The sequence below is a fragment of the Gopherus flavomarginatus genome, chromosome 2 (genome assembly GCF_025201925.1).
Source record: "Gopherus flavomarginatus isolate rGopFla2 chromosome 2, rGopFla2.mat.asm, whole genome shotgun sequence".
Lineage (NCBI taxonomy): Eukaryota > Metazoa > Chordata > Testudines > Testudinidae > Gopherus > Gopherus flavomarginatus.
The window spans coordinates 192,874,951-192,897,147 of record NC_066618.1 but is presented as its reverse complement, the minus strand read 5'-3'; the positions used below and the strand labels follow the sequence as shown (position 1 = coordinate 192,897,147).

The window sequence follows — 22,197 nt, the reverse complement described above, 5'->3', positions numbered from 1 at the left end:
AGGCATTATTATTTCACATGCCTCCCTCTCCATCATCAGCACAGCAGTCATGGAGTAGCAGACCTTCAGTGCCACCTGTCCCTGACCCACAGAGTGCCTGCACAAGTGAATAAGGGGCACCTGATGCCCCCTTACCCCCTTTTAGTCCCACACCTGTGTGTGTAGGGAAAGGGACGGATGGACAGGTACACTTTTTAGCACTTTAGAAATCTAATTAGATACAATGAAATGACGATTCCTCCATCGCCTACAGAAATGCAGCCAGCTCTGGGGTGGAATTCAGTGTGATCAGTGAGCAGCTTGCTCAGCAGCCCAGCTCTCTCCAGGGTCACCTTTTGTTTTGAACCCTACTGACTGGGCCAGGGGCGGCTCCAGGCACCAGCCCGCCAAGCACGTGCCTGAGTGGCAAGTGACTGGGGGCGCTTTGCTGGTGGCCGCGAGGGCAGCAGGCAGGCTGCTTTCGGGGGCTGGCGTGCGGAGGGTCCGCTGGTCCCGCGGCTTCGGCAGACCTCCCACAGGCTGCCGGGACCAGCACCTCCCGCAGGCCAGCCGCTGGAAGGCAGCCTGCCTGCCCTGCTGGGGGCAAATACCTAGAGCCGCCCCTGGCCTGGGCCAAAGTGGAGCATGAGCTGAGCCCGCCAGTGCCGCGGCCCTTTCTGAGCGGTGGGGGCAGCTGGGAATAAGGCCAGGCCCGCTGGGGCTGACGGCTCCTGGGGGAGAGGCAAGTCCCGCACTACGGGCCCTGTTATTAGCGCACGGCAGGACGGCGGCGGCAGCGCCTCTCCTGGGCGAGTGCAGCTGAGTGTCCAGCAGCGGCAGAAAGTGGCCTAAGCTGTAAGCGCCTCACCGGGCGGCACTTCCACAGCGCCTAGCGCGGAGCAGCGCAGCTCCCCGGCTCCAGCGTCTCAGGGGCAGGGCCGGTGCGGTGCCGCGCATGCCCGCTAGGGGCGCAGCGCGGCGCGGCGCAGGGAGGCCCGGCTGCTGCTCCTCCCCCGGGCCCGGAGCGGCGCGCGGCGCGCGGCAGCATGTGGGGCTCGCGGGCCTGCCCGGGGCCCCGATGGCGCCAGCTCCGAGCGATCGCACCCGGCGGGGCCGAGCGGCGGAGCGCTGCGGGCGGCGGCTGGGCGGAGGCCGGCGCGGGCGCTCTGGTGCTGGGCGGCCCCCGAGGCCGGGCCCTGCACGGGTCCGCCGCCCTCTGCGGCTCCAAGAACCTGCTCAAGAAATTCGCCTCGAAAACCAAGTAAGTGCCCGGGCCGGGCTAGCCACCCCCCCGGGAGCTCCCTTCCCCCAGGGCCGCGGAGCACGGGCCTCCTCGGGGAGCAACCTCCCGCGGCTGGGGAGCGCCTGCCTTGCCCTAAAAACTGCTGCCACGGTTTGCAGCACCAGCAGCCTCCAGTGTGTCTACACGGGCGCCCCCTTCCAGCTGTGTGGAGGGAGGCTTCTGTCTCCCCTCTCCTGCTTTATGTTGTTTACACTTGAGCCGTTTTGCAATGAAACTTAAAAGAGAATCATCTTCGTGCAGATTGTCCTGGTTTGAGCACGCTGCCCCCTATCTCCTAACCCTAGGTATTGGCAGTAAAATTGACTTACTCGACAGTATGCATACTGCTAAACTCCCAAACTATAAGTATTCTCAGACAAAAATTATACTAAAGTGGAGTAAAGATTGAGGAGATCGGTAATTTAGGGCAGAATACATTATAGGGATGTTTTGTAATTATCCCCAAACCAAGTGCATGGAAATGCACATGGGGTAAGTCAAACCACCTTAAATGTGATGATCCTGCAGTAGCCATAATAAGGCATTTTAATAGTTGTGGTCCCAGATTAAATGTACTTGTATTTCCTTCCGTTCCCCTCTCCTTCCCCTCCTTCCATGGGTTCTCTACATAGTGTTGTTGCTATTTGCTTGCCCCACTAAGGGTATGTCTACACTACAAAATTAGGTCAATTTTATAGAAGTCGATCTTTAGAAATCTGTTTTATCCAGTCGACGGTGTATGTCCCCACTAAGCGCATTAAGTTGGAGGAGTGCATCCTCACTACTGTGACTAGCATTGACTCACAGAGCAATAGAGTGACCAGATGGGACAGTTTTTGGGTCTTTTTCTTATATAGGCTATTATTCGCCCACCCTGTCCCGATTTTTCACACTTGCTGTCTGGTCACCCTATGGAGCGGTGCACTGTGGGCAACTATCCTACAGTTCCCACAGTCTCTGCTGCCCATTGGAATTCTGGTTAAACTCCCAGTGCCTGATGGGGCAAAAACATTGTCGCGAGTGGTTTTGGGTACATGTCGTCAGTCTTCCCTCCCTCCGTGAAAGCAACTGCAGACAATCATTTCGCACCTTTTTTCCTGGGTTACCTGTGCAGATGCCATAGCACGGCATTATAGTATGGAGCCTGGTCAGCTCACCACCGCTGTTGTGAGCATTGTAAACACATCACGCATTATACTGCAGTGTGTGCAGAACCGGGCTAAGAGACAGCAGCATGAGGACAATTGTGATGAGGACATGGACCTGAAAGCACGGGATGTGGCAATTGGGACATCATGGCAGCAGTGGGGCTGGTTGATACAGTAGAATGCCGATTCTGGGCCTGGCAAACAAGCACAGACTGGTGGGACTGCAAAGTGTTGCAGGTATGGGATGATTCCCAGTGGCTGCGAAACTTTTGCATGTGTAAGGCCACTTTCCTGGAACTCTGGGAGTTGCTTTCCTCGGCCATGAAGCGCAGGAATATCAAGTTGAGAGCTGCCCTGACAGTTGAGAAGCGAGTGGCAATAGCCCTGTGGAAGCTTGCAACGCTGACTGCTACCGGTCAGTCATGAATCAGTTTGGAGTGGGCAAATCTACTGTGGGGACTGCTGTGATTCAAGTATCCAATGCAATCACTGATGTTCTGCTATCAAGGGTAGTGACTCTGGGAAATGTGCAGGTCATAGTGGATGGCTTTGCTGCAGTGGGGTTCCGTAACTGTGGTGGGGCGATAGACGGAACACATATCCCTATCTTGGCACTGGACCACCTTGCCAACCAGTACATAAACCGCAAGGGATACTTCTCAATGGTGCTGCAAGCGCTGGTGGAGCACAAGGAATGTTTCACCGACATCAGTGTGGGATGGCTGGGAAAAGTGCATGACGCTCGCATCTTTAGGAACTCCAGGCTGTTTGAACAGCTGCAAGAAGGGACTTACTTCCCAAACCAGAAAATTACCGTGGGGGGTGTTGAAATGCCAATAGTTATCCTTGCAGACCCACCCTACACCTTGCTGCCATGGCTTATGAAGCCGTACACAGGCACCCTGGACAATAGTAAGAAGCAGTTCAACTATAGGCTGAGTAAGTGCAGAATGGTGATAGAATGTGCATTTGGACATTTAAAAGCTCGCTGCTGCTGTTTGCTGACTATGTTAGACCTCAGTGCAGCCAATATTCACATTGTTTTTGCTGCTTGCTGTGTGCTCCATAATATCTGTTAGAGTAAGGGGGAGATGTTTATAGCGAGGTGGGAGGTTGAGGCAAATCGCCTGGCAGCTGATTTTGAGCAGCTAGACACCAGGGCAATTAGAAGAGCGCAGCTAGGCGTGCTGCGCATCAGAGAGGCTTTGAAAACCAGTTTCATGACTGGCCAGGCTACCGTGTGAGAGTTGTGTGTGTTTCTCCTTGATGCAAACCTGCACCCTTTGTTGATTTTAATTCCCTGTAAGCCAAACACCCTCCTCCCTTCGATCACAGCTGGCAAAGGAAATAAAGTCACTATTGTTTTCAAACCATGCATTCTTTCTTTATTAATTAACAAAAAAAGTGAGATAACTGACAAGGTAGCCCAGGTGGGGTGGAGTGGGAAGGACAAGGCCACATTGCTTATGGTAGCCACACTACAAATCAAAACTGTTTGAATGACAGCCTTCTGTTGCTTGGGCCATCCTCTGGAGTGCAGTGGCTGGGTGCCCGGAGCCTCCCACCGCTGCGTTCTTGGGTGTCTGGGTGAGGACGATCTGGTGCTTGGGGAGGAGGGCAGGTGGTTGTACAGTGGATGCAGCGGTGGTCTGTGCTCTTGGCTTTCCTGCAGCTCCACCAGACACCTGAACTAGTCCATTTGCTCCCCCATTAGCCTCAGCATCGCATCCTGCCTCTTCTCATCATGCTCACTTAATGCTTTCCTGGACTCTGCCACTGAATCCCTCCATGCATTCAGCTGTGCCCTATCAGTGCGGGAGGACTGCATGAGCTCGGAAAACATGTCATTGCGAGTGCAGTTTTTTTGCCTTCTGATCTGCAGTAACCTCAGGGATGGAGACAATAGGGGGAGCATAGAAACATTGGCACCTGCAAGGGAATAAAAGGGGAGAGTAAAATTTAAGATGATACAGTTCTGAGAACAAAAGGGAGACTTTCATAGTGAATCAAGCGATTCACAGCAGACAACACATGTGCTTTAGGTTCGAGGTCACATTTTGCCATTTATATTGAGCACCAGCTGGTATGTTGACACATCACACACGACTGGACAACAGAATTCGGTTTTCAGGCAGCCATGGTAAGCCAAAGGGTATGCGAGGTTGGCTTCTAACGCCTTCATAACATGTGGGGATGGTTTAAAAGTGCAGCGGCCTCTTTTCCCATAGCAAGCAATGCCAGTTGGATTTGCCATTTAAAAGGAGGGTCTGCGGTTTTCAGGTGGATGTGCAGCACACATCTCCTCCCACCCCACCGCGTAGCTATTCTCTGGGTTGATCCCTTCACCCCTTCCCCCACTGCATGGCTATTCTCAGCAAACAGCCCAGCATGACTGGAGTCCTTTTACTGTTCCCTTACAAGAATTCCCCTATTTCAACCAGGTGACCATGAATAATATCACTCTCCTGAGGCTAACACAGAAAGATACAAACCGAATGTTACTTGAATGCGACCAAAATCCAGAACCATTCGCTGCCATGCTTTGTCTGCAATGATTCCAGACTACTTGCTACTGGCTTGGCGTGGTAAAATGTCCAACCGTGGAGGATGAAATAAGGCAGCCCTCTCCAGAAACCTTCTGCAAAGGCTTTCAGAATGCCCCCAGGAGAGCTTCATGGAGATGTCCCTGGAGGATTCCCGCTCCATCTCCAGACACATTAACAGACTTTTCCAGTAGCTGTACTGGCCACGAATGCATCCCAAGTCTTATGGGCAAATCAAACATTAAACACTTGCTTTTAAACCCTGTACTGTAGTTACACATGTGCAATCACCAGAGGTGACTTTTCCGCCTTCAGGGTCGGGGATCCCGCCTTGAGAGGGTATTGGCTCCAGGGTGATGAAAAGGTCCTGGCTGCCAGATAGAACGGATTCACTGCTTGCCCGCTGCGCGTTCTCCCTCTCCTCCTCTTCCTCATCCACAAAATCCTCCTCCCTCTTGCGTGAGACTCCCCCTTTACAGGTCTCCACGGACAGTGGTGGGATGGTGGTGGGGTCCCCCCCTAAAATGCCATGCAGCTGATCACAGACCGTTTGCCTCCTTTGTCTTTTGGTAGGCTTGCCTGAGCTCCTTAACTTTCACGCAGCCCTGCTGTGTGTCCCTGTTGTAGCCTCTGTCCGTCGTGCCCCATGCGATTTTGGCATATATATTAGCATTTCTTCTTTTTGATCGGCATTCTGCCTGCACATATTCTTCTCCCCATACAGCAATCGGATCCAGTGTCTTCCGTTCGGTCCATACTGGAGCTCATTTGCAATTCTGGAGGGACTGCATGGTCACCTGTGCTGCTGAGCTTGCCACACTGACCGAACAGGAAATGAAATTCAAAATTTCCCGGGGCTTTTACTGTGTACCTGGCTAGTGCATCGGAGTTGAAAGTGCTGTCCAGAGTGGTCACATTGGAGCACTCTGGGATAGCTCCCGGAGGCCAGTGACATTGAATTGCGTCTGCACTACACCAGATTTGATCCGGCAAGGTCGATTTTAGCGCTACTCCCTTCGCCAGTACATAAGTTGATTTTAAGAGCCCTTTAGGTCATAGAATGGGGTTGCTTGTGTAGACACATTCATTATAAAATCGACCTAATGTGACTAATTTCAACTTACTCCTGTAGTGTAAGACCAGGGCTTACTAAAGTAAAACAGTTTGTACACTGAGCACACTTGATGCAATGTCATAGAGAAACTAAGATTCCTTTAATGCCATTTTACTTATGAAGGTGTTTTTTCAGAGTAGAATGGCACTTTCATACACATGTATGCCTAATATTTCTTTACAGTTTTTAAAAAGTAATTTTTTTTCTTTTCTCTTTTGAAAAGAAAGAAGTTTTGGTATGACAGTCCTACAGTGGGGTCTCATCTGGTAAGTGCAAATTTTCAGAGTTTAAAGTGTCATCTTTGTGTCAAGTGGGGAAAATGTATGCTTTTACCAGCATGTGTAACTTTTGAAATGCATTTATTTACTACCAAGAAACATCAGAATTTAAAAAATGAAGACTAGCAATTTAGTTATCTATAGAATACATAGAGCAGTATTGTTTTAACATCATAAATATGCCTGATCCTCTACAGACCTAGGAAGACAAATTTCTGTCTTAAGGAGTTTACTCTTGGGTTCTGATCCTGCAAACACTTATGCACATGAGTAATTTTACACACACAAATAATGCCATTGAATTGCAGCTCTGACAGCAGAAACTGGGACCTAAATTAGGCAAAATAAAAGAAAGGATGCTGCAGAAAAAGTTGGTTGGTTTAAGTTTAGCACACATTTTGTTAGTTTCAAGTTTTTGGTGTTTACCATCCTGTTTGTTTTGTTTTTTATAATGCTAACCACAGTACTGGCAAACATTTTCATCAAGTTGCTTTGATTTTCTTGCCTGAGGGTACGTCTACACTCTGGGATTATTCTGATTTTACATAAGCCGGTTTTGTAAAACAGATTGTATAAAGTCGAGTGCACGAGGCCACGCTAGGCACATTAATTCGGTGGTGTGCGTCCGAGGTCTGAGGCTAGTGTTGATTTCTGGAGCGTTGCACTGTGGGTAGCTATCCCGTAGCTGTCCCATAGTTCCCACAGTCTCCCCCGCCCATTGAAATTCTGGGTTGAGACCCCAATGCATGATGGTGCAAAAACAGTGTCGCGGGTGATTCTGGGTAAATGTTGTCACTCATTCCTTCCTCCGTGAAAGCAGCAGACAACCGTTTCGCGCCCTTTTTTCCTGGGTGAACTGTGCAGACGCCATAGCACTGCAAGCATGGACCCTGCTCAGATCAATACCGCAATCGTGGACATTGTAAACACCTCGCACACTCTTGTGCAGTCTATGCTGAACTGGGACCTGCAAAGCCAGGCAAGGAGGAGGAGGCGGCTACGGCGGCTACGGCAGCGCAGCGACGAGAGTGATGAGGACATGGACACAGAATTCTCTCAAACCGCAGGCCCCTGCGCTTTGGAGATCCTGCTGGTAATGGGGCAGGTACTAGCCGTTGAACACCGATTTTGGGCCCGGGAAACAAGCACAGACTAGTGGGACCGCATAGTTTTGCAGGTGTGGGACGATTCGCAGTGGCTGCGAAACTTTCGCATGCGTAAGAGCATTTTCATGGAACTTTGTGACTTGCTTTCCCCTGCCCTGAAACGCCAGAATACCAAGATGAGAGCAGCCCTCACAATTGAGAAGCGAGTGGCAATAGCCCTCTGGAAGCTTGCAACACCAGACAGCTACTGGTCAGTCGGGAATCAATTTGGAGTGGGAAAATCTACTGTGGAGGCTGCTGTGATGCCAGTAGCCAAAGCAATCATTAAGCTGCTGCTACGAAAGGTTGTGACTTTGGGAAACGTGCAGGTCATAGTGCATGGCTTTGCTGCAATGGGATTCCCTAACTGTGGTGGGGCAATAGATGGAACCCATATCCCTATCTTGGCACCAGGGCATCCAGTACGTAAACCGCAAGGGGTACTTTTCAACGGTGCTGCAAGCACTGATGGATCACAAGGGACGTTTCACCAACATCCACGTGGGATGGCCGGGAAGGGTTCATGACGCTCGTGTCTTCAGGAACACTACTCTGTTTAGACGGCTGCAGCAAGGGAATTACTTCCCAGACCAGAAAATAACAGTTGGGGATGTTGAAATGCCTGTAGTTATTCTGGGTGACCCAGCCTACCCCTTGATGCCATGGCTCATGAAGCCACACACAGGCAGCCTGGACAGTGGTCAGGAGCTGTTCAACTACAGGCTGAGAAAGTGCAGAATGGTGGTAGAATGTGCATTTGGCCATTTAAAAGCGCAGTGGCGCACATTATTGACTCGCTCAGACCTCAGCCAAACCAATGTCCCCACTGTTATTGCTGCTTGCTGTGTGCTCCACAATCTCTGTGAGAGTAAGGGGGAGACCTTTATGGCAGGGTAGGAGGCTGAGGCAAATCACCTGGCTGCTGATTACTTGCAGCCAGACACCAGGGCAATTAGAAGAGCACACCACGAAGCAGTGCGCATCAGAGAAGCTTTGAAAACAAGTTTCATCACGGGCCAGGGTATGGTGTGACTGTTGTGTTTGTTTCCCCTTGATGAACCGCCCCCCCCTTGATTGACTCATTTCCTGTAAGCAACCCACCCTCCCCCTTCGATTACAGCTTGCTTAAGGAAATGAAGTCACTATCGTTTTAAAAGTCATGTATTCTTTATTAAAAAGTCATATAAAAAGAGGGAGAGAAATGACAAGGTACCCTGGGTGTGGTTTGGGAGGAGGATAGGACGGAAGGAAAAAGCTACTAAAAACATTTCAATGTAATAACAGCCTTTTGGTTGGGCTGTCCACGGGGGTGGAGTGGGTGGGTGCACGAAGCCTTCCCCCACGTGTTCTTAAACATCTGGGTGAGGAAGATATGGAACATGGTGAGGGGTGAAGGTCGTTACACAGGGGCTGCAGCAGCACTCTGTGACCCCGCTGCTCTTCCTGAAGCTCCACCAGACATCGGAGGATATCAATTTGATCATGCAGCAGCCCCAGCGTTGCATCCCGCCACCACTGATCTTCCTGCCTACACCTCTGATCTTCCTGCTGCCACCTCTCATCTCAAGCATCCCTCCTGTCCTCACGTTGGTCCCTCCTGTCCTCACGTTGGTCCCTCCTGTCCTCACGTTCACTGGCATCTTTCCTATAACTTGATACCACGTGCTTCCACTCATTCAGATGAGCTCTTTCATTGCAGGTCACTTCCATGATTTCCAAGAACATTTCGTCTCGCGTCTTCTTTTTCCTCCACCTTATCTGAGATAGCCTTCGGGATGGAGTAGGGAGACTGGAAGAATGTGCAGCTGCATGAGGGAGGGAAAAAAGGGAGAGAAGTATTTAAAAAGATACATTTTACAGAACAATGGTTATACTCTTTCACAGTGAACAACACTATTCACCTTACATAGCACATGTGATTTCACTACAAGGTCGCATTTTGCATCTTAATATTGAGTGCCTGCGGCTCTGGTGTTATAGATCTCACAGACGCAGGCCCGGGCAGCAGAATTCAGCTTGCAAGCGGCCATGGTAAGCCATTGTCTTTCGGCTTCTGCAGCCTTCATATACACAGTGCCCTCCTTTCCCAAATACCAAGCAAATCCCGTTCAGTGATGCTTCTTTGCTGTTAACATGCAGCAGCAGAAGCCACCCCTCCCTCCAATTCTGTGGGATGATCGCTTTACCCCTCCCCCCACCCCATGGCTGGTATCATGGAAGATCACTGCTAATCACCCCCCTCCCCCCACTGCATGGCTGGTAGCAGGGAAGATCCCTGATAGCCAAACACGAAAAAGCTCAGCGCTATTCCCCTCCCCCCGCTTGGCTACGTGCAAGGAAGGATTTCTTTTAAGCAACAGGCAAACAGCCCAGTAGGAATGGCCATCTCTGTCCCCTTACTTAAATTACTGAATTTCAACCAGGTTACCATGAACGATATCACTCTCCTGAGGAAAACACAGCAAGATAAAGAACGGATGTTTCTTGAATGCCAGCAATCACCGGGACCATACGCAGCTATGCTTTGTCATGCAATGATACCCGATTACTTGCTACATGCATGGCGTGGTCAAGTGTCCTACCATGGTGGACGGAATAAGGCTGCCTTGCCCAGAAACCTTCTGCAAAGGCTTTTGGAGTACCTGCAGGAGCGCTTCACAGAGATGTCCCTGGAGTATTTCTGCTGCATCCCCAGACATGTTAACAAACTTTTCCAATAACTGTACTGGCCGCGAATGCATCCCAAGTCCTCAGGGAAAATCAATGATTAAAAAACGCTTGCTTTTAAACCATGTTTTATATTTACAAAGGTACAGTCACCGGAGGTCACTTCCATGGCTTCACTGTCTGGGCTAGTGGCTTGGGAGGGCTGGGAGGGTAATTCCATCTGGGTGAGAAAAAGCTCCTGGCTGTTGGGGCTAACGGAGTGCTGTGTGCTCTCTGCAAGCTCATCCTCCTCTTCCTCCTCCTCATCTTCCCCGTCCACAGAATCCTCAGGCATGGCTGAGATTATTAACCCTACCTTGGAATCCACGGACAGGAGTAGGGTAGTGGTGGCGGACCCCCCTAGAATTGCATGCAGCTCAGCGTAGAAGGGGCATGTTTTCGGTCCTGCCCTGGACCTTCCGTTTGCTTCTTTGGTTTTCTGGTAGGCTTGTCTGAGCTCCTTAACTTTCACTCTGCACTGCACTGAGTCCCTGCTGTGGCCTTTCTCCATCATAGCCTTGGAAATTTTTTCAAATATTTTTTCATTTCGTCTTTTGGAACGGAGTTCTGTTAGCACAGAATCCTCTCCCCATATAGCGATCAGATCCAGTACCTCCCGTGCGGTCCATGCTGGAGCTCTTTTTCGATTCTCAGGAGACTGCATTGTTACCTGTGCTGATGAGCTCTGCGTGGTCACCTGTGATGGTGAGCTTTCCACGCTGGCCAAACAGGAAATGAAATTCAAAAGTTCGCGGGGCTTTTCCTGTCTACCTGGCCAGTGAATCAGAGTTGAGACTGCTGTCCAGAGCAGTCACAATGGTGCACTGTGGGATACCACCCGAAGGCCAATACCATCGATTTGCGGCCACACTAACCCTAATCCGATATGGTAATACCGATTTTAGCGCTACTCCTCTCGTTGGGGAGGAGTACAGAAACCGATTTAAAGAGCCCTTTATATCGTTATAAAGGACCTTGTTGTGTGGACGGGTACAGCGTTAAATCGGTTTAATGCTGCTAAAATCGGTTTAAACGCTTAGTGTAGACCAGGCCTGAGACTTACTGAAAAATCTCACCTTTTAGCCTGGTAGTCACTAAAAGTTTTGTTATATGTAACCTTCTGTTCTGCCTGTAAGGTGGAGCTATCCTCACCAGGCTTTCCTGCCTTATCTCCATACATATTCAGTCCTAGGCTGCAATTTTGCAAATGTGTATGAGTAGTCTTATTTAAATCAGTGGGGACTTTTCAAATTGCCTGAAGTTAAGCATGTGAAGAGTTTGCTGGATCCGTGGCCCTGGTCTTCAGCACATAGGTTTATAAATGTAGATCAAACACTCCACTCTTCTTCAGGTCTGGGTAAGGAAGCACTGTGTAGCTCAAAAGCTTCACCAACAGAAGTTGGTCCAATAAAAGATATTACCTCACCTACCCTGTCTCCCTTACAAACAAGGGCGAGTTATCCATAGCCCAAGATGACAATCTATCCACAAGAAAGTGACCTGTGATACTCATTCTGTAGCAACCTTCAGATTGTAATTACCGCATATACTCGTACATTAGCCTGTTCATTTATAAATTGATCCCCCACCCCCCAAAAATGGATCGTTAAAAATAGCAAAAACCATATGACCCTTTCATAAGCTGACCCTATATTTCAGGGGTTGGAAAACTTTGGCTTCCAGCCCATCAGGCTAAGCCAGTGGCAGGTTGGGACATCTATTTACTTGGAGCGTTCATAGGCATGAAGCCCCTCAGCTTCCTATGGCCGCGGTTCGCCATTCCCAGCAAATGGGAGCTGCAGGAAGTGGTGTCTTTGTCCCCCCTGTTCAAAAAATTCTACTTTTGATTTTTCATCATCTAGTTCTGTTTACATTTAAAGTTCATAAACAGCATGTTCCATGCTTAAAGTTTTCCGAAGGCACGCTATATTGCAGTATCTGACCCTTTAGGTTTTATCCAAAGTACAGTTTGAAAAGCAAACTAAAAAAATATAGTTTTCATTAAAAATAAAAAATAATTTTCCTGATTATGTCCTCTCCATTTTAGAACATAGATTTACTGAGTTTTATAGATGGCTAAATTAAAGATGCTACAAAATAAAAGGGAAAATAAATCTTGAATATAATACTTTAAGATCACACTTCTTTGCTGATAAAATTGAAAAGTAGTAGAATTACAAAAAAAGTTGTACATTTGTCCAGACTATTTCTTAATGTTTTTGTTTTTAAAGGTGTACAAGCCATCCAAGCTGGCCACCATACTAAAGGCTACTCAGCAGAAAACTAAGAAAGAAGACAGCATACGCAAAAAGGTCCTAAACGTCCTCTTGTATAAAGCTGTGACAGACTTGATGAGCACCTGTGAAGTCAGTCAAGAGGTTTGTGACCTCAAGCTGGAACTCACCAAGGCAAGTACAAAAGCTATAGTTCATGTGAAGTCACTTTGACTAAGTTGTGGAACAAGATAATGCAATATTCAAAAACAACTTTTAGGTGCCCATCCTTTATTCTGATCTATGCAGGTGGACTGCTGTACCATGCAGCACCTCACGGTCTTCCATGGGGCTCAGTGGGGGCACAGCAGTTTTCTTGCAAGGATCACAATGTACAATCAGGGCCTTAGGCCATGTCTATATTAGGAATGCTTGCCAGTGTAGCTATGCCCATGTATGATGCCTGCAAAGGGCTCCCAGTGGGATACAGTTTATACCGGCTGTGACTGGGATTCCAGGGGAGCCCACACTGAGGTTACTCAATTAGGGAAAACTGCAAAGAATGGGGCAGACAATCCCCAAAACTGGTAGATATTCTAATACTTAGATTTACCAAGCTAGCACAAAACAGCTTCTACAATACCTTACTGGTTGCACAGAAGCCAAAACACAGTTCCCTTATAGCAACCCAGCCTTGGGCTTCCATCCAGACACCCAAGTCAAATATGATGAGGATTACTTAAAATCTTATTCATCATATAAGAAAGTTCTACCAATCCCAAAGGATCAGACATATTACCTCCCAAGTTAATGAGTATTTCAGATCTTATCCAAATACACACTTACATCTAATTCTTAACTAAACTAAAATGTATTTTAAAAAAAGAGAGAATTGGTTAAAAGATCAGTATACATAAAGACACGAGTACAGTTCTGTGATCAGTTTCATAGTAGAGATGGCGAGCTCTGGAGTTGCAAAGAGTACTTAGAATTAGTCCATAGGGTGACCAGATGTCCTGATTTTATAGAGAGAGTCCTGATTTTGGGGGCTTTTTCTTATATAAGCTCCTATTACCCCCACACCCTCTTCCCCGATTTTTTACGCTTGCTATCTGGTCACCCTACACTGCACTGAATTCCACCCCAGAGCTGGCTGCATTTCTATAGGCGATGGAGGAATCATTATCATGTCATTGTATCTAATTATATTTATAAAGTGCTAAAAAGAACATCCAAAATATTTAATAAATTTCAATTGGTATTCTGTTGTTTAACAGTGTGATTAAACCTGCGATTAATTGCGATTAATTCTTTTAAGCATAATTAATTTTTTTTAGTTAATGACATAAGTTAACTGCAATTAATTGACAGCCCTAATAAAAATCTTTGCATTTTACAGTTATCCCTGTCACCAGACTTTTCAGCATGTCGTGTGTACTGGAACCCTGCTGAAAGTGCAGAGGAGGATGATCGTATTGAAAGTATTTTACAGAAAAGTGCCCCACTTATAAGGTACTGCTGTGTGCTATAAAGTTTTGTAAACAATTACTCTGCTTCATAAATAGTCACTCTGTCTATTAAGAATTTCTGAAGGGAAATTTCTAAGGTATTTTTATGAATCATGAATGTGACTTTCATTAGAATACTTTGGATCAGGATGTTGGACATCTGCACTTCTAGATATTTGGGGCCAGATTATCATCCTTGATGAGGGACACAGATGGACTGCATACTGGCCATATGGGGCCAGCTGAAAATTCCCCTCGTGGGGTGCTTTCAACCCATGTATAGCTAGCATACCCAGCTCTTCCACCCAGGTCTGCTGGGTAGGGTGTGGCTGGAGTGCCACTTCGCTTTGCTAATTGTTAGCTTCTAAAAGGTAGTAGCTTGGGGCTACTATAAACTACAGTGCGGCCAGGGCTGGAACTGCGCAAGACAGAAAATCAGAGAGCTGCAACTGCCTGCCTCTCATTCAGAGTATTTTCTGTAAGTCAGTGTATTATTTCTGTATATTCCTCTAAATCTTTTAGCTGAAAAGGAGGATTAATTTTTGCAAATTTAAAAAAAGTAATTTAGACTAATTTTTTTGCATATACAGAAAATCCTGTGTACGTGGAAGCCCTAGAAAATACTCCAGCTGCCCTACTATGTCACATCTTTGTGTACATACACACACTTCACTGAGTTCTTCAGTAACATCACTGTAGTCTTTGCTTCAGTAGATGTCCTATAGCTTACATCCTTATCCAACAAACTTAGACCTAACTTGGACTTGAACTTGAGAAATTCTTTTTCTAGTAGCAGAATGCTACAGACCATTAATCTATAGTATAGGCCTTTGAAATACTAGGATTTGTCATCTGAACTGATACCCTATAAACTTTGCAAACAGTACCCATGCTTCACAATCTGTTTGTTTAATTTTTATTTAACAAATATTGCATCTGTCTTAAAGATGCTTACGATTGCTCATATCTGGGGACATTTTATTTTTTCCAGACATCTTTTGATTACCCATCAGGTCCTGAGAACTGTTCCTCCTATTGTGTTTGTTAAAGACAAAGAAGCTGCAGCTATAAAAGAGGTAAGATACAATTGCTGACTCAGTGTGCAAATATCACATGTTGCAGTGTGTTTTGGAACAGACATGTAAGAAGAACATGGAAGGCTGAATAGGTGTAATGTTTAAGTAGACACATAGTTGCTCACTAGATCTAGAAAACAATTTAAATTGAAAACCAATTCCCCGTCTCTGACAACAAGCTTTTCGATGTTTTGATAACGGTCGCCAATTATTTTGATACTTTGGGGACAGTGGAAAGTAGAGCTATCTTTTTCATTAGTTTTGTTAACTTTATCTATAAAAACTTCTGAAGAGACAAACTGTCTAAAGATGTTTCCAGAAGATAGACAGGTTAATCCAGGAGAGAGATACATGAAATAAACTTAAATGAAAGACAGGAAACTACTGTCTTTATAACCTTATGCCAAAAAGTAAGCAGAGCAGTGATGATGGTGACCAGCTGGCTAACTGCACTGCAGCTGGTTCAACTGTTGTTTTTTTGTAAAAGGTGCTAGAATCTAATGGAGAGAAATAGGGATATTGTATATTGAGGATAATATCTAGCTAAAGGTAACAGGCTTGCAGACTAGTGGAAGTACTTTTAGCATAGTAATGTCTTCTAGGAATTCATTATTATTGAACATGAGAGGAGGTAATATTAGGATTGTGAGAGTCCCACGAATTAGAGAGCACAGTGATACTCTGGAGTCTTTTGAAGAATAAATTGAACTAGAGGATAACTACATTAAAAATTGAGCTAATTCATGAGGTCCTGTGACCTAAATGAGCAGACTGTTAGACACAGTGCTGTTACGATCTGGTTACATATAATTATGAGTATCAGAGTCACAAGAGCATCCACTGCACAACTAGCAACCTTGGAAGAGGCAGAGTGTTTTTCATTTCTCACTAATGCACTAGGAATATGAAGTGAACATCTGAATTTCCTCTGGTCAGTGAGGGGGTCTACATTGCAACTGCAATTGTGCCTTCCAGCCCAGGTAGACAGACTTGCACTAGCTTAACTTGAGCTAGCATGCTAAAAATAAATGTGAACATGGCTGCATCGGCAGCAGCTCGGACTAGCCACCTGAGCTCAGACCCAATGGGCTGGGTGGGCTTGGTGGACTCAAGTGGCTAGCCTGACCCGCCACCCATGGCACAACTTACACACTGTGTTTTTAGCATTCTCACTTGAGTCTGTCTACCTGGGCTAGAAGGACAAAGCCAGCAGCAGTGCAGACATACCCAAAGATAGTGATAAATCCAGAAAATGTTTTTTGTTAGCATATGCCACCACAGTGAGAGTGCCTTTCTACCCCACCACCAACAGGTGTAGTAATAAGGCAAAGTTGAGGCACATTAATGCTCAGTTTAGGGTTGTTTAGTCCTCTGTCCCAGCCTGCAGATATAATTCCTTCATCTTTCCAGAAGTAACACAAGGATTTCTCCGAAACCTAACAGTGATTATCAGAACACCCAGAAGGACCTTTAAATCTCTGCTACAGGACCCAACTTTCAAGTCCATATTTATATGCAATCTGTACTTCAAATAAATTAAAAACCAAACACCAGTCCCCAGTAGAGGAAACTTTATATCTTATAAGAGGGGAGAAAGACTGTTGCTTTCACTTCCTAATACAGGGAAAACACAAAAAGGAATAAAAGACTAATGAGGAAAAAAATTCACAGAAAAGGATTATTACAAAACCTTACATTTGGTTAAAACTTTCACAACTATAGGTAACCTATAACGCACTAGAGATTTACAATCCTGGACAGACTGATCTCTTTAAGTAGTTGTGGGGTGGTGTTTGTTTGTTTTGGTTTTTCTTTAAATTAAATCTCTTACATACGAGATTGGGCCAGACAATTTCCAAAAGGGGGAAGAGAGTGACAGAAAATTTGACGTATAAGGACATTGGTAAAGGGAAGAATTTACAAGAATAAAGTGAAATCTAACTTAAAATGAGGAATTCTTAGTTAACCAAAAACTAAATTCTCTCTCCAGTCCACATCAAATATATGCCAAACCCTTGAAAGTATCAGAGCGGTAGCCGTGTTAGTCTGGCTCTGTAAAAGCAGCAAAGAATCCTGTGGCACCTTATAGACTAACAGACGTTTTGGAGCATGAGCTTTCGTGGGTGAATATTCACCCACGAAAGCTCATGCTCCAAAACGTCTGTTAGTCTATAAGGTGCCACAGGATTCTTTGCTGCTTTTACAAACCCTTGAAAGTCACAGTAGTCCACTAATTAATTATTCCATTTGGTGTAAAGATCCCAGTAAGGTATGTACTTCCTGGCAGTTCCATAGACTGATAAGTCTAGTGGCAGATTATTCCCTACAGTACATGTCATAGTATTTATTGAGAGGCCTTGTAAATTAAATGAATGACTTTTACTGTATGAAAATACAGACCATTTTGAAATGGATACTTTCCAGAAATCCAGAGGGAGGCAGCTATGATACTCACATGTAAAAGAAACAGACCTGTTCACTCTCTCATTCTGGCTTGTTTCCTTTATGAATGTAAACAGAATAGATTTAATAGTGGATATATGTTTTCCATTTTTTTCAATTGTTTACAGATTGATAGGTTATTGGCAATTGCTGATTATGGACCTCAGGAAGAAAAATACACAGTAGCTGAAAACGACTTTAGGTGGGTTTTTTGTTTTTGTTGTTTAATTGAAATTTTTCAACAAGTATTTTCATTTATGGATATTGGATTAAAAATTGAAAGAATATTTATTTAAAGAGACAGAAATAATTATGCTATGTGTCTTTTTTGTATTTATCTCTAGCCCCTATTGTGGTATCTAATTGTTAGCATCTTAAGAATTTAGTATAATGGAGTTATGAAAAAAGATAAAGGAAACGTTAGTGCAATTTAAAGAAATCCTTATGTAGACATCTTGCCTTCAAAAGAGTGACTGACTACCATATATAAATGTAAAGGGATATTGAGTAGTCAGTTACAACAAAAACTCACCCATAACAAAAACAAAATGTAGCAGACAGTGTTTTACTTTGAATTTACAGTGTCTAGCACAATGAGCCCCATCTACTGATTGGAGCCGCCACACAATACCAAAATACCACAGATATTCTGTAAAGAGCCATCGTTACCTCTCTTACCCCTTAGATTATTAACGCCGAAAACCATTTAAAAACCTAAATTTACATCTTGCTCTTTATGCTTTGGATTCCTTGTGCATTTCACTCCATGTGGACATTTATTTCATAGTCTCTTTTGCCTTCTGGTTCTTGTGTGCTAGCACGGTGCTCCAGTGCGTAGGTCACAAGTACTACAAGGGAAAATGTATTTAATTTAGATGTATGGACCTTAGTGTGGCAGTGGAAAATGATTGGAGTAGTATTTGGGACAGAGTCACATGTAGGACCATGAAGAGTAACATGCAGCTCACTATTTTTGGGTTAACTGCGTGGATTTAAAAAACAGCAACTTCCTGCTCAGTTTGTGATCTTGGCATTTCCTGTAATACCAGTCTACGATATGCTCTTCTGCAGAGCATGGTGCTTCTGAAGGCAATATCTATGTGCAGAAAGTCAGTAACCATAAGTCAAATGTTTTTGTTTCAGTAATTTACAGGCTGTAGATTTTGATTCATAAGTGCTGACTTGCCATCTGCCCTGTGAGTGCTTGACCCTGCCCCCTCCCCCCCCAATTCCACCCTCTTTCCCCAAGTCCCCACCTCTGTTCTGCCTCTTTACTGCCTCCTCTCCCAAGTATGCAGCATTTCCACTCCTTCCCCTACCTCCCAGAAAGTCTTAAGTGCCACCAAACAGCTCTTAGGTGGCTGCTGGGAAGCGCTGGGAGGGGGAGGAGTGGAGACACAGTGTGCTCGGAGGAGGAGGTGGCAAGAAGGGAGTGGGGGCCAGGGAAGCTCGGCTGCCGGTGGGTGCGGAGCACAAGCTAATTTTTCCCCGTGGGTGCTCCAGCCCCACAGCACCCACAGAGTCGGCGCCCATGCTTCAAGTTTCCTGGATGGTAGGTTCTATAGAAGTGCAGTGTTGTTAGCCCCTTGGCTCATGGCCTATATCTTAGACTAGGGAGATTTCTGTACTAAATTTTACAGTATATTGAAGGACATGTGACTTTAGATCCCAAAATTCTTAGTATTTATAACATGCTAGTTTCCATAATACTCGAAGCCCTACAAGGTTCTAAAGCAGGAGTCCCCAATGTGGTGCCCGCTGGGGCGTCTAAGTGCACCCACATATGGGCTGGCAGACGAGCATCCGCCGAAATGCTGCTGAAATTCAGCGGCGACGCCTCTGGATGACACTGCTTGTTGCTGGTATTTCAGTGGATGCTCGTCCGCTGCCACGGTACTCCGTGGCTCGTCTGGTGCCCGCCAGAGGAAGAAGGTTGGGGACCACTGTTCTAAAGTAAGTGATATCTGCATCACTCTTTCCCTTTCACAGTAGGATTTGTTTTATATAGCGGTAATGCTAAGTCAGAGGGCTCATCTACCAAGTTTACTGGTATAATTATATTGCTCTAGTTATACCAGTATAACTGCCCCTGTGGACAGTCTCATTCTGGAATAAGCAGTATAGCTATACCAGTATATTTCCTCATGTAGACAAGCACTGAGTCTTGAATTTTTCTCTGAAGATGGTAAAAAAATAAATTCTAATCCTTTTGAGGAACTGAGCTGAACAAACTATTTAGAATGATGGTGATACCAGGCTGAGTGCTATTGAAACCTTATTTTCAGACGGGAAACAAGGTGTACATTTTTAATGGTGAGAGCAATTAACCATTGAACAATTAACCAAGGGTCATGGTGGATTCTCTATAACTAGGGCCATATCAAATTCACGGTCCATTTTGGTCAATTTTATGGTCATAGGATTTTTTAATTCGTAAATTTCATGATTTCAGCTATTTAACTCTGAAATTTCATGGTGTTGTAATTGTAGGGGTTCTGACCCCAAATGGGGTTCTGTGTGTGTGGGGAGGGGGTCCGCAAGGTTATTGTAGGTGGGGGGTTGGTAATGCTACCCTTACTTTTGTGATGCGGCTGGCAGCAGCACTGCCTTTAGAGCTGGGCAGCTGAAGAGGTGGCTGCTGGCAGGGAACCCAGCTCTGAAGGCAGAGCCACCACCAGCAGCAGCACAGAAGTAAGGATGGCATGATATGGTATTGCCACCCTTACTGCTGTGCTGCTGATGGTGGGGCGCTGCCTTCAGAGATGTCGTTGAGCCAACGGCTGCTGCTCTCTGGCCGCTCAGCTCTGAAGTCAGCATAGAACTAAGGGTGGCAATGCTGTGATCCCCCCCAAAAATAACCTTGTAACCTCCCTGCAATTCCCTTTTGGGTCAGGACCCCCATCTGAGAAACAATGGTCTCCCCTGTGAAATCTAAAAGTGCACAAAAGACCAGCTTTCGCAGTTCGTGATGTATTTTTCATGGCCATGAATTTGGTAAGTCCCTATCTATAACTGACAATTTTCAGATCAAGTTTGGATGTTTTTCTAAAAGATCTGCTCTAGGAATTATTTTGGGAAGTCCTGTGGCCTGTGTTATACAGGTCAGACTAGATCAGGGTTCTCAAACTATGGTTTGGGACCCCAAAGTGGGTTGCAACCCTGTTTTAATGGGTTTGCCAAGACTAGTGTTAGACATGCTGGGACCGAGGGCTGATGCCAAAGCCTGAGCCCAACTGCCTGGGGCTAAAGCTAAAGCCAGAGGGTTTGAGCCCTGGGCAATGGGGCTCAGGTTACAGGCCCCCAACCCAGAGCTGAAGCCCTTAGGCTTTGGCCCCCACTGCCCGGTGCGGCAGGGCTCTGGCGGGCTCAGGCTTCAGTCCTCCCTCCTGGGGTAGTGTAGTAATTTTTGTTATCAGAAGGGGATCGTGGCATAATGATGTTTGAGAACTGCTGGACTAGATAATCACAATGGTCCCTTCTTGGAATCTGAGAGTCTAAAAAGGCTTCTCTGTTTCCCTCTGATTTCACAAGATTATCTCTTGATAAAGAAGCTTAGTAAAGGTTATTGTGCCTTAAAATTTCCTAGTACAGTTTACCATGTGCCTCTTAAAAAATACTTTTCTTTTCGCAGTGAATCATCTTCTGACATGGCAGCTTCGTCCATCCCAGCTAATCTTTTTGGGATCGATCATGAAGTGCTCAATAAGCAAATAATGGAGTACAAAAAAATGAAAAAGGTGAAGGACACAGAAGGCATTGGGTGGGCAGAACAGCAGCAGATGCAGCTGGCCAAGATACAAAAGCAAAAGAAAATGAAAAAGAAGAAAATAAAGGATCCCTTTGAGAATGATATCACACCTCAGAAATATCTGCTGGACAAATATAGTGAAGATTCTTTGGATGGTGACATTGCACCTTCTCAAGATAGTCAACTGGAGTATGAATTACAGGAAGTGGTAGATGAACTAGAGGTAGATGATGACAGAAATCAATCTACTACCAAACTTAAGTGAAATTAAAAAGCCTTTTAAAAAAAAAAAAAAAACTGTTGGTAATGAATTGTATTAGAGTAACCACTGAATTACAACTTCTGTGCTGCTTATTCACCATCTCCTTTCCATCTTCTCCAAAATATATGGAAATTAATCAAGTAGTACAAGTTTTTATGGGAAAATAACTTATTTTAAATCCTGCTTATAATATCTGAGAAGATGAGCCCTTCTGAACTCAAATAATTAGGAAATATTATGGTTGTCAAAAGTAAAATACCCTTATCAGCTTTATACTGAGATGAAACTTCTTGTAAATACATTATGTACCACCCAAAAAGCTTATTACCTATGCCTTGATATAAGTGCAAGGAACTGTCAAAAGATGAAAATATTTCAAAAAACTTGATTATATTACAATAGAAACATGCTAAACTACATTTCAGTATCCTGCAAAGTTTGTATATGCACAAAAATGTGCTTTCCTTACTTCTCAATGATTTAATAGTGTGCTTTGTGCTGTGATCTCATATTACTTAGGCTTATTTTTACAAACCATGTACAAATATTGAAGTATTACATCTAAAACTACTAAAATAGACAAATTACTATAATAGTATGACTTCCATGCAGTCAGGCAAGATTCAGGCGCCAAGAGAGACTTTTTTTTGCTGTAGAATGAGTGGTCATGGCCTATGTACTTAATTCCTTGTCTACATTTTTTACAATATGCACATGTTTCCTGTTTCTAACTTTGAGCAGGGGCGGACACTA

General features: G+C 45.3%; 1 protein-coding gene across 1 annotated transcript; it reads left to right on the top strand.

The window, feature by feature from the left end:
• Positions 1-1,010: 1,010 nt before the first annotated feature.
• On the top strand, positions 1,011-21,863 carry RBFA (ribosome binding factor A). Its single transcript, XM_050941892.1, has 7 exons — positions 1,011-1,240; positions 6,290-6,332; positions 12,427-12,603; positions 13,808-13,920; positions 14,908-14,992; positions 17,563-17,636; positions 21,066-21,863. The coding sequence occupies exons 1-7, from the start codon at positions 1,026-1,028 to the stop codon at positions 21,445-21,447; spliced, it is 1,089 nt and encodes a 362-aa protein (XP_050797849.1). The 5' UTR covers positions 1,011-1,025; the 3' UTR covers positions 21,448-21,863.
• The last annotated feature ends 334 nt before the right edge of the window (positions 21,864-22,197 follow it).